Source organism: Ochotona curzoniae, unplaced genomic scaffold (genome assembly GCF_017591425.1).
Source record: "Ochotona curzoniae isolate NIBS_2020 unplaced genomic scaffold, NIBS_Ocur_1.0 contig_1071, whole genome shotgun sequence".
In the NCBI taxonomy this organism is placed as follows: Eukaryota; Metazoa; Chordata; class Mammalia; order Lagomorpha; family Ochotonidae; genus Ochotona; species Ochotona curzoniae.
This window is the reverse complement of record NW_024464939.1, coordinates 26,501,239-26,516,042: the sequence shown is the minus strand read 5'-3', so window position 1 is coordinate 26,516,042 and position 14,804 is coordinate 26,501,239. Positions and strand designations below refer to the sequence as shown.

Below are 14,804 nucleotides of genomic sequence, written 5' to 3'. Positions count from 1 at the left end.
GCTAGGCAGGAGGGCGAGGGGAAGAGTGCTACTGATAGGCTTTGCCCTCACACCATAACCTGGGCTGCTGCCCAACTCGGCTCTCACCTACATGCAGGCAGGAGCTTCACGCTTCTCTGCTCTGCCCAGAAAAGGCTCATTTCTGCACAGTTTTCTGATACCCTGGGTGTCTCATCTTTCTCAGCCAGCCCCATTTTTCAGGTTTCCAGTGTATAAAGAGCCAACCTCTTTATTTCCTTAAAATAATTCCATATACATCCTTTTGGACTCATTCAGTAAAGAAAAAAAAATTTAACACCTACTATTTTTCAGTTGTTATTCTCAGGACTGGAGCTATATGAGGGGGCACATGCATAGCTTTGCCCTTTTGGTGGCATTTGGAAAACAAAGGGGCCAGGAAGATGTGCCTTAATTGTCACCCAGAGCACTAATTACATACACCCTAGTTTCAACTGCAAAAACAAAGGCAGTCGCACCCCACACCTTTTCCACCTGTTCCTCCTTCCATGCCACAGCCTAATTTATCTTTGGTATCTAATCGCCTCTCTCCCCTCCTCAGCCCACTCCTGTCTCGTGAATCAGACCACATTAGTGTAAAGGTACCTGCTGGGACTGCCATCCTATGAGCCTTGAAGCCCCGTCTGGCCCATCTCTCAGCAACACCCTTCTTTTTCTCCTGCCCCTAGACATCAGTGTGACCTGATTCTCCATTTGGACTCCTTATCAATCTTTATCACGTCATTATTTTTCTAAGTGTCAAATTCAGGTTTTCTCCAAAGACAGCCAGAAAACTCTCCCATCTGTTTTTTTTTCCCTGTGCTTTAGGGATCCCAGATCCTGGGTCCGGTGATCATGTATGTAGACACTGGTGACTCCTACAATCACAGGAACAGTACCAACAGAACCCCCTGTAAACAGGTCCAGAACTGGATTCATAACCTCCTGCCCCATCCCTATCTTCCAGCCTCTTCTATCAGAGAAAAGCACAGTTGCCAGCAAGTTGCAACAGCCAGAAGCACAGAAGACAGGCACCTGCATTCCCCAACTTCACTTTAACATCAACTACTACCAGTTGTACCTCACAAACATTTCCTAGCTTTGTCCACATCCCTTTTCCTTCACTTTCACTACCTCAGTTTAGACCGCTCCATCTGGCTCCAGCACACTGAAGTCATCTGTAAAGCCACTCTGGCACCAAACCAAATAGCAGGCACATTTTCAATGCTCAGCACAAGTGGCCCTTTGCCCTGGACATTGCTGAGCAGTCCCACTTTTTAAACTTGTTTCCTGTGACTCCCCATTTGGCAATGACAAGACTCAGCAAAAGACTGAATTTGGATGACTAATTGTCTCACCATATCTACTGTTGTGCCTCTCCAGTTATCAGTCACGAGTCAGCGCATCTATCTTTTCAAAAGGCAGATCAGGGCCCGGCGCAGTGGCGCAAGTGGTTAAGGTCCTCACCTAGCACGCCCGGGATCCCATATGGGCATAGGTTCTATCCCGGCAGCCCCACTTCCCTTCCAGCTCCCTGCCTGTGGCCTGGGAAAGCAGTTCAGGATGGCCCAAAGCTTTGGGACCCTGCACCCGCGTGGGAGACCCGGAAGAGGCTCCTGGCTTAGGATTGGCATAGTATCGGCCGTTGCACTCACTTGGGGAGTGAATCATCGGATGGAAGATCTTCCTCTCTGTCTCTCCTCCTCTCTGTATATCTGCCTTTCCAATAAAAACATAATAAAAATAAATCTTAAAAAAAAAAAAAGGCAGATCAGATCCTACAGAGCCTCCGATAGTGCCCTGAAGTGAAGCTGCACATCCTCGGTCTAAGCCATAGATAGGCAGCCTCTGCACCTGGACTATCTCTTCATTGCAGTCCACACCTGTCTTCTAATTCTCAGCACTCCAGATGCCAGAGAGAGCTCACAGGATGGCCCATGTCACCATTCTCTTCTCCGCGTCAACTGCAGTTACCTTCAGCTCAAACATTAGGAAGCCTTCCTCCCCCACACCCGAGTTAAGGTCTCCTTATTAACTAAACTCTACTCACCCTCTGCACTTGTCACCAACATATTCCACAACTGCAACTAATTGCTCTACTGACATTCTGAGTTTCAATTCCCTGCCAAAATGCAAAATTTAAGGGCAAGAAAATAAGTTCCTGTGTGTTCCTCACCACAATTTCTAAAGTTTCTGATGGTTTGAGCACCATATACTAAATATGTAAATATGCAGGGCATGAATAAATGACATGGGTTTTCCTGAAAAATTTACAACTGCCTCTTATGCAACCTGTAAAGGGTTAAGACATTATCTAGGCAGTGGGAGAGCCATGGATGTCGTAAATGATATCCCCAACAGAAGTCTTGAGTATTAACAACTGGAAGTTTTAATCTGACATTTATAGCTTCAAATTTAAGACATCACAATTTAGAGTTAAACTATAGGGATATTTTAAAACAAGTGGAAAGAAGCAATTCCAAACCTTGGTCATCATAGTCTTGGTATACGACATCATCTATAAAATAGAACAAAAATAAGCATTATATGAATCATTCTGTATAACATTCCTAGCTTAGATTAAGAAATCTGAAAAAACAGAATCCTATTCCTTTAAGTGATAAATGCCTCCTCAACAAAGAGGAGAGCACAACTATAGTATTTTCATAAAAATATCTCAAGTTGATACACAATGAAATCAACAAAAATAAGGAGGTGATTTTTTTGTTATAAGATAGGTAAAATATGAATTTGTTATAGGTAAAATATGAATGCTTAAAGTTCTTTCAAAAGCCTCATCTTCTACAAGTCAAAAAACCTTAAGAATGTGTTGAAATTGCTTCTTGACTTCTTTGAAAGAAAAATCACCATGTAAACATAACACTGCAACTGAAAAACACCTTACAGAACATTCGAAACTCAAGAATATGTTATACCTTGATCATAGTGCTGTCCTTCAGGATCTTCCTTTTGTTCCCTGGAATCTAAAAAGGAAGAAGTATACACCGTTGACAATTGTGTAAAAAGCTAAACACTTTGCCAGACAGCATTCCAAAATACTCACAAATGACTTCTAATTGTCACAACTTTGAGAGATGACATCATTGTGCTCATCTGATAAAATTTCAGACTAAAAGAGTTTCAAAATTTGCTGAGTTGCAAAGACGAAAAAGAGCGAAACTGGAATCTGTACCCAAGCTGACCCTATTCCATTGTACTCCCTTTTTCATTTCTAGATATTCTTCCCAGCACTTGATCTACAAAAGCCAACACCCCAATCATGTTTGAGAAGTGCATTTCTCTACTCCCTCTATCTCTCCATGTAAGCCACCTTGAGAAATTTCTGTAAGTTCCTGGCTAAATACTTCTAAGTAGTATAAAGAGATTTTTGCGTTAAATCTGAGTGGATTGTTCATCCTGAGGGTCTATGCTATTTCCCCAGAGAGAAACATACATCAACAATTGTTTTTATAACATTTACGAACCTAAATATTCAATATAAAACACCATATCTTTTGTATACTGGTTAGAGCCCTGTGAAACTGTAAGTTAGGGACTAACTGGAAAATTGTCTGGAAAGTTGTCTCAAGTAAGAAATACATATGTAATTCAAAACTGGAACAATTCTTCATAACGTCAGAAATGTAAAAACAAAACACAATATCAAAACATGTTCATTCAGAGACCAGTTAAGTGTTGTCTAAAATGCCAAACACAAAGATGAATAAGACAGTTCCTATCATCAGTTGGTGTACAATCTCACTATAAAATAACAGAGCTATGCTCTCATTTCACATATGCAAAATCAAGTATGGTTTCAGGCAATGAAAGCAAGAGCAGAAGCAGAACAAACAGCAGCCAAGGGAGCCCTCCTCCTTCCTGGTGTGCAGCACCTGCCAGCAGAGCCAGGCTGTGCAGCCCTCGCTTCTCTGTCTACCTAAGCACGCCTCATGTTCTCCTCCCAGACTGAAGTTAAGTTCCAGTGTTCACAGATACAATTAAAGACATGGGGTCCTAAATGCACGTGGTCCTCAAGCTTTGAGAAAATGGTCAGCTCCAACATTAAAAGAATACCAGTCGGGGCCCGGCGCAGTGGCGCAAGTGGTTAAAGGTCCTCACCTTGCATGCCCGGGATCCCATATGGGCGCCGGTTCTAATCCGGCAGCCCCGCTTCCCTTCCAGCTCCCTGCCTGTGGCCTGGGAAAGCAGTCGAGGACGGCCCAAAGCTTTGGGAACCTGCACCCGCGTGGGAGATCCGGAAGAGGCTCCTGGCTTCGGATCGGCATAGTATCGGCCGTTGCGCTCACTTGGGGAGTGAATCATTGGACGGAAGATCTTCCTCTCTGTCTCTCCTCTCTGTATATCTGCCTTTCCAATGAAAAAATAATAAAAATAAATCTTTAAAAAAAAAAAAAGAATACCAGCCAACTTCACAGGTTTGCTAGAAGATGCTGTGCCCAGCACAGGTGGCCACACTCTGTGAGGGCACATTATGCAAGACAACATGCAGCTTCGAGTTTTCATTGACTGTGTGATGCAAAACTACAAAAGAGTAATTCCACTGCATCTTTTGACCAAGTGATTCTTAGTGATACTAGGAATTTCTCCTCAGGAAATAGACTTCAAAATACAAGCTAGCTTCACAAAAATATATCTTTGTGATACGTTGCTATGGTAAGATATAACATTATTAAATATATGTGATATAATCATACCAGATAATTTTAAAATATTAATAAATTATCAACATGTAAACAGAATGCTCTTTTAGAAGAAAACGCTCATTCTAATTAGAAAAGTTGGCTAATTAAAATCTCACCTTTCTCTTCCACACAGTAACTACACTCAGTTTCTGAAAAAACATGAAGCCAGTATTACTATTTTGATAAACTGAAACGTACGTACATGAAACATGTATATTCTGGATGTATTTACCATTCATTTCATTTCATAGAAACAATTATTATAATAAAACCTAGAGAAATCAATCAGATGACTGCCTAACACTTTGTATTTCACTAGAACTACACCCTGAGATGTCTCATGTATTTTCCTACCAGACCCATTCCAAGGCTCGAACACACAACTGGGCTGATGAAGGCGGACACAAGGATGCACTCGGGCAATGGGCTGATTTCTAGTTGGCTTTGGACTCCACTGCACAGCTCTGTTCTCCAGGCCGGGCCTCCTTTCTCTGGAGCAAAAGTGCGTTGAGTACTGATGGGCCCACAAAGGAAGGATGAGGCTGACTTACCGTGCTTGGATGACTGAGCAGCAAACACTCAAACCTCATCAAAGACCTTTGTTCACTTTATTTAACATATAGATAAGTGTAAGTATTTCTAGGTTCAACAAACAACTTTAAAGTCCAAAAGGAATCTCTGTCCCCTCAATTTATGATCAGGTGGGAACACAAGGTTTCTTCAATTTATGACCTGATAGTGTGGTTTGCTTTTTTTTTTTTTTCTTTGCCTGACCTGTAACTTTGAACCTGAGAATATCAGATATAATTATCTAGGTGCCTAAACTGAAATGTACTGTATAAATAACATCTAGATACTAAAACTCAACCTAGCCAAAGAAAGTTAGGAGAAGGAAGTAACACTGGAAAAAGTATGGAAATCTTTTCATCCACATCTCTATCAAGAAATCAGAAACGTTTTCCGTGGAAATCATGTCAAATGATTCTTTTTTTTTTTTTTTTTTTTTTTATTATTGTTGCTTACATTGTATTGTGTAGTACAGTTTCATAGGCGCTGGGGATTCCCCCCACCCCTCCCATACCCCTCCCCCCATGGTGGATTCCTCCACCTTGTTGCATAACCATAGTTCAAGTTCGGTTGAGATTCATTGCTTGCAGACACATGCCTAGCATAAAGTTCAGCGTCTTATTGTCCAGATAAGTTCAGTGGCCTCTTGGGGAGACCTTCTATGGTCTGAAAATAGGTCTAACCGAGTAAAGATCCAGTCAGTTAAAAGCCCCAACGAGGCCACAGTATCAATATACAACATTATGGAATTAATTGACATAGTATTGGGTAAACAATATGTTAAAAATAATGCAAGTTCCCTTCTTCGAAACATCTGGGTTGAGACAGTATCAATGACAGGTTCAAAAAAAAAAAAAAAAAAATAACAAACAACCAAACAAAAAATTACAGGTTAAATCAAGGCAAACATGTGGTATCTAATCTTTTGGGATTCGCTCATTTCCCTTAGCATTATAGTTTCCAGTTGTACCCATTTAGCCACAAAGAACTGCATTTTGTTTTTTTTAATAGCTGAGTAGTATTCCATGGAGTAGATGAACCAAAGCTTTCTTATCCAATCTTCTGCTGATGGGCATTTCGGTTGCTTCCATGTTTTTGCAATTACTGATTGTGCTGCAATGAACATAGGGATGCATGTTGGTTTGTCGTAAAACAGGTGTTTTGGATATATTCCTAGGAGTGCTATTGCTGGGTCATATGGTATGCAGATTTTGAGTTGTTTGAGTGTTCTCCAGACTGATTTCCATAAAGGCTGTACCAATTTGCAGCTCCACCAGCAGTGGAGTAGGGTTCCCTTTTCCCCGCATCCTCGCCAGCAAGCGTCGTTGGTGTTCTTGTTTATGTGGGCCAATCTTACTGGTGTTAGGTGGTACCTCATCGATGTTTTAATTTGGATTTCCCTTATTGCTAGGGAGCTGGAACATTTTTTCATATGTTTGTTTGCCATTTGGACTTGTTCCTTTGTGAAATGTTTGCCCATTTCCCGTGCCCATTTCTTGAGTGGCTTGTTTGTTTTGGTTTTTTGGTTGTTTTGAAGTTCTTTATATATCCTGGAAATTAGCCCCCTATCGCCTATATCGTGTGCAAAGATCTTCTCCCACTCTGTGGGTTGCTTTTTTACTTTGTTGATTGTTTCCCTTGCTGTACAGAAGCTTCTTAGTTTGATGAGGTCCCATTTGTTTATTCTGTTCTCAACTGCTATTGCTTTTGGTGTCCTTCTTAGAAAGTCGGGACCTACTCCTAGGTCTTGCAGGGTATTTCCTACATTTTCTTGCAAGAGTTTGAAGGTTTCTGGATGTAGGTTTAGGTCTTTTATCCATGTAGATTGGATCTTAGTGTATGGTGATAGATGTGGGTCTATTTTTTTGTTTCTACAGGCTATCAGCCAGTTGTCCCAACAACATTTACCAAAGAGGCCTTCCCACTTGCTTGAGCTGTCATTGGTCTTTTTGTCAAAGATTAATTGGCTGTATTTGTGTGGGTTCCCTTTTGGTGCTTCTATTCTATTCCATTGATCTTCCTTTCTGTCTTTGTGCCAGTACCAGGCTGTTTTGATAACCACTGCTCTATAGTATGTCCAGAGGTCCGGGATTGTGATTCCCCCTGCTGACTTCTTATTTTTCAGGATGGTTCTAGCTATTCGTGGTTTTTTGTGCTTCCAGATGAACTTTTGAATCATTGTATCCAGTTCCGTGAAGAATGTTTTGGGCAATTTGATTGGAATTGCATTGAAAATGTATATTGCTTGTGGTAGTATAGACATTTTAATGATATTGATTTTGCCTATCCAGGAGCACGGGATGTTATTCCATCTTTTGAGGTTTTGTTCAATTTCCTTTTTAAATAGTTTGTAGTTTTCTTCGAATAGGTCTCCTACGCTTTTGGTTAGATTTATTCCCAAATACTTCATACTTCTCTCTGCTATTTTGAATGGTATCCTGTTGGTTAGATCTTCTTCCATCTTGGTGTTATTTGCGTACACTATGGCTGTTGATTTTCGTTCGTTAATTTTGTACCCCGCCACTCTGCCAAACTCTCGTATAAGTTCTAGCAGTTTCTGTATTGAGTCTCCTGGTTTTTCTATGTATAGGATTATGTCATCTGCATATAGTGAAAGCTTGACTTCTTCGTTTCCTATACGTATGCCTTTGATTTCTTTTTCTTGTCTTATGGCCTCTGCAAGTACCTCTAGGACTATGTTGAATAGCAGTGGTGATAGCGGGCACCCTTGTCTTGTTCCAGATCTCAGTGGGAAGGGTTCTAGCTTTTCTCCATTCAGTATGATACTGGCGTTGGGTTTTTCATAAATTGCTTTGATTATGTTGTGGATTTTCCCATCTATGCCTACTTTGGCTAGAGTTTTTAGCATGAAGAGGTGTTGGATTTTGTCGAAAGCTTTTTCTGCATCTATTGAAACTATTATGTGGTTCTTGTTTTGCTGTTTTTGGATATGGTTTATAACATTTATGGATTTCCGAATGTTGAACCATCCCTGCATCCCAGGGATGAATCCTACTTGATCCGGATGAATGATCTGTCTGATGATTTTTTGAATTCTATTGGCTAGGATTTTGTTGAGAATTTTAGCATCAATGTTCATCAGAGAAATAGGTCTGTAGTTTTCCTTCTCTGATGGTTCTCTGTCCGGTTTTGGGATTAAGGTGATGTTGGCTTCATAGAATGAGTTTGGGAGGGTTGCTTCCTCCTCTATTGTTTTGAAGAGCTTGTAGAGGATTGGGGTTAGTTCTGTTCGGAATGTTTTGTAGAATTCTGTAGTGAAGCCGTCTGGGCCTGGGCTTTTTTTCGTTGGGAGATCCTTGATGACTGTTTCAATCTCTACCTCGGTTATGGGTTTATTTAATTCTGCAGTTGCCTCCGGACTGAGTTTTGGTAAGTGGTGGGAGTCCAAGAACTTTTCTATTTCTTGGTGGTCCTCAAATTTGTGGGAGTACAGTTCTTTGTAGTAATTTCTAATTATTTTCTTAATGATTGCAGTGTCTGTTGTTATGTTGCCTTTTTCATCTTTAATGCTATTAATTCTCACTTTCTCTTGTTTTTTTTTGGTCAATCGGGCCAGTGGAGTGTCTATTTTGTTTATTTTCTCAAAAAACCAACTTTTTGATTTGTTGATTTTATGTATAGTTTTTTTGATTTCTATTTGGTTTATCTCCTCCCTTGTTTTGATGATTTCTTGTTTCCTATTGTGCGTGGGACTCTTCTGCTGCTGTTTTTCCAGATCCTGGAGGTGTGAGGTTAGTTCCTGTATTTGGCGTCTTTCTTGGGCCTTGACATGCGCTCCGATTGCGATGAATCTACCTCGTAGCACTGCTTTGGCGGTGTCCCACAAGTTTTGGAATGTTGTATCAGAGTTTTCATTGGTTTCCATAAATTTTTTGATCTCATCTTTGATTTCTTCTCTGACCCAATGTTCGTTTAATAGCATATTGTTCAATTTCCAAGAGTGCGTATACTTCTTGGGGAGTTTTGAGTTGTTGATTTCCAGTTTCATCCCATGGTGGTCTGAGAGGGTACATGGTATGATACTAATGTTTTGGAAGTTGTTTAGATTCGCTTTATGTCCTATCATGTGGTCGATTCTGGAGAAGGTGCCATGCACCGCTGAGAAGAATGTATAGTCTGTGGCCTTAGGATAAAAAGTTCTATATATGTCTACTAAGTCCAGTTGTTCTATTGTTTGTGTGAGCTCTGTTGTTTCTTTGTTGAGTTTTTGTTTCGTAGACCGGTCCATTGTTGTTAGAGGTGTGTTGAGATCGCCTACAAGAATTGTGCGGGTGTCTATGTCTTCCCTTAAGTCTGTAAGTAATTGCTTTACGTAACTAGGTGCATTAAGATTCGGTGCATAAACATTAATGATGGTGATTGCTTCTTGATGGATCATTCCTTTCACCAGTATAAAATGGCCTTCCCTGTCTCTTTTGATGTTAGTTAGAATGAAATCTATCTCGTCTGAAATTAGGATAGCTACCCCAGCTTTTTTTTCTCGTCCATTAGCGTGAAATATCTTTTTCCATCCCTTCACTTTCAGTTTCTTTGCATCCTTTCTGGTTAGATGCGTTTCTTGTAGGCAACAGATGGTTGGGTCTTGTTTGATGATCCATTCTATTAATCTCTGTCTTTTGATTGGTGAATTTAGACCATTTGTGTTGAGAGTTAAAATTGAGAGGTTGCAATTTTGCCCTGCCATGTGTTTGTGTTGTGTATGTGTTGTTGCCTATGTAGTTGTCTTGTTTGTGCGGCCTTTAGTTTGGAGACCTTCTTATTTGCCAACTTTGTTTGTGATTTGCCTCCTTTTTGTCCGGGACTAGCGCATTTCTAAGGAGACTTTGCAGGGCTGGTTTTGTGTAGACATATTCTTCTAGTTTTTCTTTGCTATTGAAGTATCTGATTTCGTTCTCAAATACAAATGAGATCTTTGCTGGGTAGATTATTTTTGGTTGACAGTTGTTTTGTTTCAGGACTTGGAAGATCTTTGTCCATTCTCTCCTTGCTTGTAGGGTCTCTTCGGAGAAGTCAGCAGTAATTCTGATGGGTTTTCCCCTGTATGTGATCTTTTCTCTACTTCGTACTTGTCTCAGGATTCCTTCTTTGTCTTCATTGGAGTAGAACTTGAGCACCGTGTGTCTGGGTGAAGATCTCTTTGGATCATGTCTGTTGGGAGTTCTCTGTCCATCCTGTATGCGGGGTGGATTCGTGTTCCAAGTGTTTTGGAAGTTTTCCTGTATAATTTCATCAAGCACTGCTTGCATCCCAGATTCTCTTTCTACTCCCTCGGGGAGGCCGATGATCCGAATATTCAATTTTCTAAGGTAATCCTTCATCTCTTGCATCATTTTATTAGTTTTGCTGAGGTTTGTCTCTAGCTGTTTAATTCGCTGGGCACTTTCATTTTGTGTGTCTTCTGTTTCAGAGATCCTTTCCTCTGCCGCATTTATTCTGTTGATGAGGCTTTCAATTTTATTCTCTTGGGCATCCAGTTTGGTTTTGATTTGTTGTATTTCGGTGATTATGCGGTTCTGGTAGTCTTCCAGCTTTGTGTCCACGTCTCTGAGAAATTTTAGCATTATTTTCATCAATTCCTTTGCTGGTAACACGTCCATGTCTTCATCTCGCATCGCCGATATTGATAATGGCTTTTGGCCCATGTTTGGTGGGGTGCTGGCTCTTTCATCTGGAGCACAGCTCTTTCTAGTGGTTTTTCCCATTGCGTTGGTGTATTCTGGTAAGGCAAATGGACCCGTGTGTTGAGGGGCTGTCAGGTGCTTTCCTGTAGAGATTGGAGCCTGCAAGCGTGGTGTTGCCGGGCGTGGTAATTTTCAAGGCACCGTTGGTGCGTTCTCAGGGCCCGGGGCTGTAGAGCACCACCTTGGGGGCCCAGTGGATTCCAGGCACACTCTGGGCACCTCTTCTACAGGTGTGCCACCGCAGGGCGTGGAGGGATGGAGGCGCTCTCTGGGCGCGCCCCCTGCACGGGAATCCACAGGACGTAGAAGGTTTTATGTGCTTTCTCCCTGCGTTCTCCTTGTCAGGGACTGCAGGGTTTTTCAGAGCCCGCCTGGTGTGTCTCCCACACACAAGACTGTGGTTGAGGCACTTTCTGGGCGTGGCTCTTGTGCAGTGATTCCACCACTCGTGGTGTGTGTGTGGCTCCTCCTCACAGGACCGTAGAGGAGGTGTGACCCAGGCGCCCTGTTAAAATAACTTCTCAGCGGGATCGCACAGTGCCAGTGTGGCACAGGAGATTTCAGAGCTCTCCCGGTGTGTCGCCTACACTCAGGACTGCGGGGTGGGAGGCGAGGAATGGACAGTTCACACTATGGGAGTGGCATCTGCGTGTCAGGGACACACAGCGCTACACTTCCCAGTTCAGCACCCTCCTGACTCCTGCGCTACGGAGGCGGCTGCTGCAGGCGGGACCGCCTAGCCCAGCCCGGCGCGGCGCTCAGAGTCCTCCTGGTGCTGTCGCCCACCCACAGGGTTTCAGGGTGTCGGGGATTCCAGACTCCCACCAGCAGCCTCCGCGCGCTGAGATGCACTGGCCCACTTAGCGCAGGAAGATCTGAGGCGCTTTCCCGGGACCTTTTCAGCCACCAACACGCACCGCTGTTCCCAAGGCACAGACCTGACAGTTTCAGGTTGCGCCCCTTGTGTTCTCAGAGGCTGGAGCCTCAGCAGGGGGTGGGGAATGCGGAGGCTGCCACGTTAATCCCCAGCTCACCAAAGTCCGGCTGCTGCAGTCTGCTTCTGCTGTTGTTGAAGAATTCCGCCGGCGACGATCCCTCCGATTTCCCTGTCTCCAAGCTGGCCGCGTCTCCCGTCAGGCCGCTCTCAAAGGTGACTCAGCAGGTCTGGAGTGGGATGTCGGCTTCTCTACCTTTGCCCTGCTCCGTTCTCGTTGTTCTTCCGAGTTGTGTGGAACTTTTTGGCTCCACACTGTCCCAGGGAGTTTCACGGACCTCTCCCTACGGTTTCCTGCCGCTCCTCTTCGCTGCCTCTGCAGCACTCTAACCTTCTCTCACTGAACTCTCCCTCATAGCCTTTCTCCTACGTCGGCCATCTTCCCTTCCCATGTCAAATGATTCTTAACGACAATCCTAAAGCTTGTCTTCAAAGGCCTGGCTTTAATGTATAATGTCACTGAAGTCATTTGCATGGTCTGCAGCATTTGGGATTGGCATTTTTTTTCCCACAGAAATTGATGCACTAGGTGTCATGCTGCAGGCTGATAGGGAAACCAAACCATCGCATACAATATGGTTTCTATAGGAAAGTACATTTTCTGCTCTGAAACAACAGGTGCACAAACAAGACACAGGAAATACAGCCTCTTATAGATTAAGAGCTGCTTGCTTCTAAAGTAATTTCTCTGTATGCTAAATATTTTAAGAAATAAAGTTCATTTTTCATTGTTTTTGTTTTTGAAGAAGTCCCCGAAATGATTTGCCAGCTGTATAATGTGTAGCACAAACACAGTGCTACTCCGCTGATCAGGTGCTGTCCCTGGCTGCACCTGCGCTCTCTGACAGCCACACGCAGCAATCTGCAAAGTCTGAATACCAACTAACTGGATGCTGAGCAAGAGCAGGAGGCCTGGTGTAGATGATCAGGACTGCTAAGCTCCACCCCTTTTAGCCACAGTGGTCGTGACGTAGGAAGAGCTGGAACAGATCTCATCACGTCAAATATTCCCTTAGCTATTTGAATTTCATACAATAAGCGGCACCCTGAGCAGGAGTGCATAGTAAAAAATAGTTGACTGAAGTATTTCACCTACTTTTTTATGAGAAATTTATATAGTCAAAGTTTCTCTTAAAAGTGATTCAAATCTAAACCAATATATCTGATCCGGAGGAAAAATCATGTTAATGGAAGTAGCTTTAAGCTTCAACTTGCAAAACATTACAAGTTCAAGTTAGCACTGGATTCAAAGGCGCATAAGAAAAACATTCATAATTATAAATCATCTACTGCCATCTTATCCTGAAAACAAGAAAACGTGTTCTACCTTCAGAAACCATTTCATGTTCTGGGGTCTCAAATCGATCCTCTTGGTCACTGGCTACCAGGAAACTGTCATCATCTGGTAGGGGTTCTTCTGATGGTCCCGCCTCTTCTGGTGGCAGGTCTTCTCCTGCAACAGTGACAATGCACGCTGTGAAGTGGGTCATGATAAAGGCCCCGTGGCAGCCCCTGAAGGGTACTGCTTTAGCTCTCCCACTACGGAGCATGTCCCAACCCTCCTATGGACCCCTGCTGGTGCCACCATCCCTTCACTCTGAAGATATGTCCTCACTCTGCCCAATTCTGGTCTTCCCGAGCCAGTGGGGTAGGGCAAGTCTCTTTTCAGTAAAATGAGAACTCATCATGAAAAGGATCCTACATATTCAATTTATTATGTGTACCCAGAATGTATTCCTAGTCACAGAAGTGCTCAATATTCAACATTCATTATCTGCTCAAATTTCATGACCTGTTTGCCTCTTCAATAACCACTGTGTCAAAGAAAATATCACCTAATGATCTTTCCCTGAGCGCTGGCATAGAAGCCCACAATGCAATCTGAAGTGACTTTCAAATGGTTCCACACACAGACCAGCCTACATAACTTACCAGCTATGTCATATGACTGATGTAGCAGCATGCAGACCTTCCACTGAGAAGCCTTTAGGTTAAATCTGCCCTTTCTCACTTCTGAAACTGACTTCTATGATTCACTGAGCTGGTCTGCTGCTTCTGCGCAAACAGACATTGGAAAGGCTATCTAAATGCACTGCAACGTGGTTTGGATTGTTGCACTGCTTAAAAACTGTCCCAGCAGTTACTGTCCAGGGACCCTGCAGAGCAGCTCCTGTGCATGCTGCTCTAACTACAGAACACGAGTGAGGTGCACTTAGCTCTGACTTTGTGCAGCCCTCAGACCATGACATGGGTCTGTGCATTCACAAAGTGGGTTATCTACTCACAACACTGCTATGAAGAGGAAAACAAAAACAGCTATCTCTTAACATGCTTCATAGTGTTACTGTTACTCTTCTTATTACAATACTAACACTATAGCTTCCTGACTAACACTCTCAGCTGTGATGAACCACACTGACCTCTTGGTACTCAAACTTTCCTTGCTTCCTGTCTTCTAGTCATAGCCTGGTATATTGTTTCTCCTGGGATTCATTTTCCACTCCCCAGGAAGCAACTCACTAATCCTTATTCCTGTTGTGAACTTTTTTATTCTTCTCTTCTTAGCATATTCCCCCTTCTTTATCCTCCTTCCTAAGTATTCATTGCAGTTTCATGATTTTTAGGGTTACAGATAACATAATCCTTTCCACTAGTTAAGCAAAATTTCCCTTTTTTCGGTAGGGAGACCAAGTACCACTCTAACCCCCATTGAGTCTCTACTGCTTAGTGAGAGCCAAGTATGAAGAACATGACTTTTTGCAAGTTTATTTAACACGATATTGCCAAGCCCTCTACAACCATTACATCAACCCTAGGGCAAAACTATTATCCCACTTTGAA

The 14,804-nt window shown here is 42.7% G+C and overlaps 1 protein-coding gene across 1 annotated transcript in view; it reads right to left on the bottom strand.

Annotated features, from left to right (window-relative positions):
• The window catches only part of LOC121165982 (aspartyl/asparaginyl beta-hydroxylase-like), a 150,997-nt gene that overhangs the window by 122,215 nt on the left and 13,978 nt on the right, over positions 1-14,804 (bottom strand). The window contains exons 4-6 of the mRNA XM_040995007.1: positions 13,291-13,416; positions 2,934-2,981; positions 2,483-2,515 (exon numbers count right to left, since the gene is read on the bottom strand). Coding sequence (XP_040850941.1) covers positions 2,483-2,515; positions 2,934-2,981; positions 13,291-13,416 — 207 coding nt within the window. The remainder of the gene's footprint in view (positions 1-2,482; positions 2,516-2,933; positions 2,982-13,290; positions 13,417-14,804) is intronic.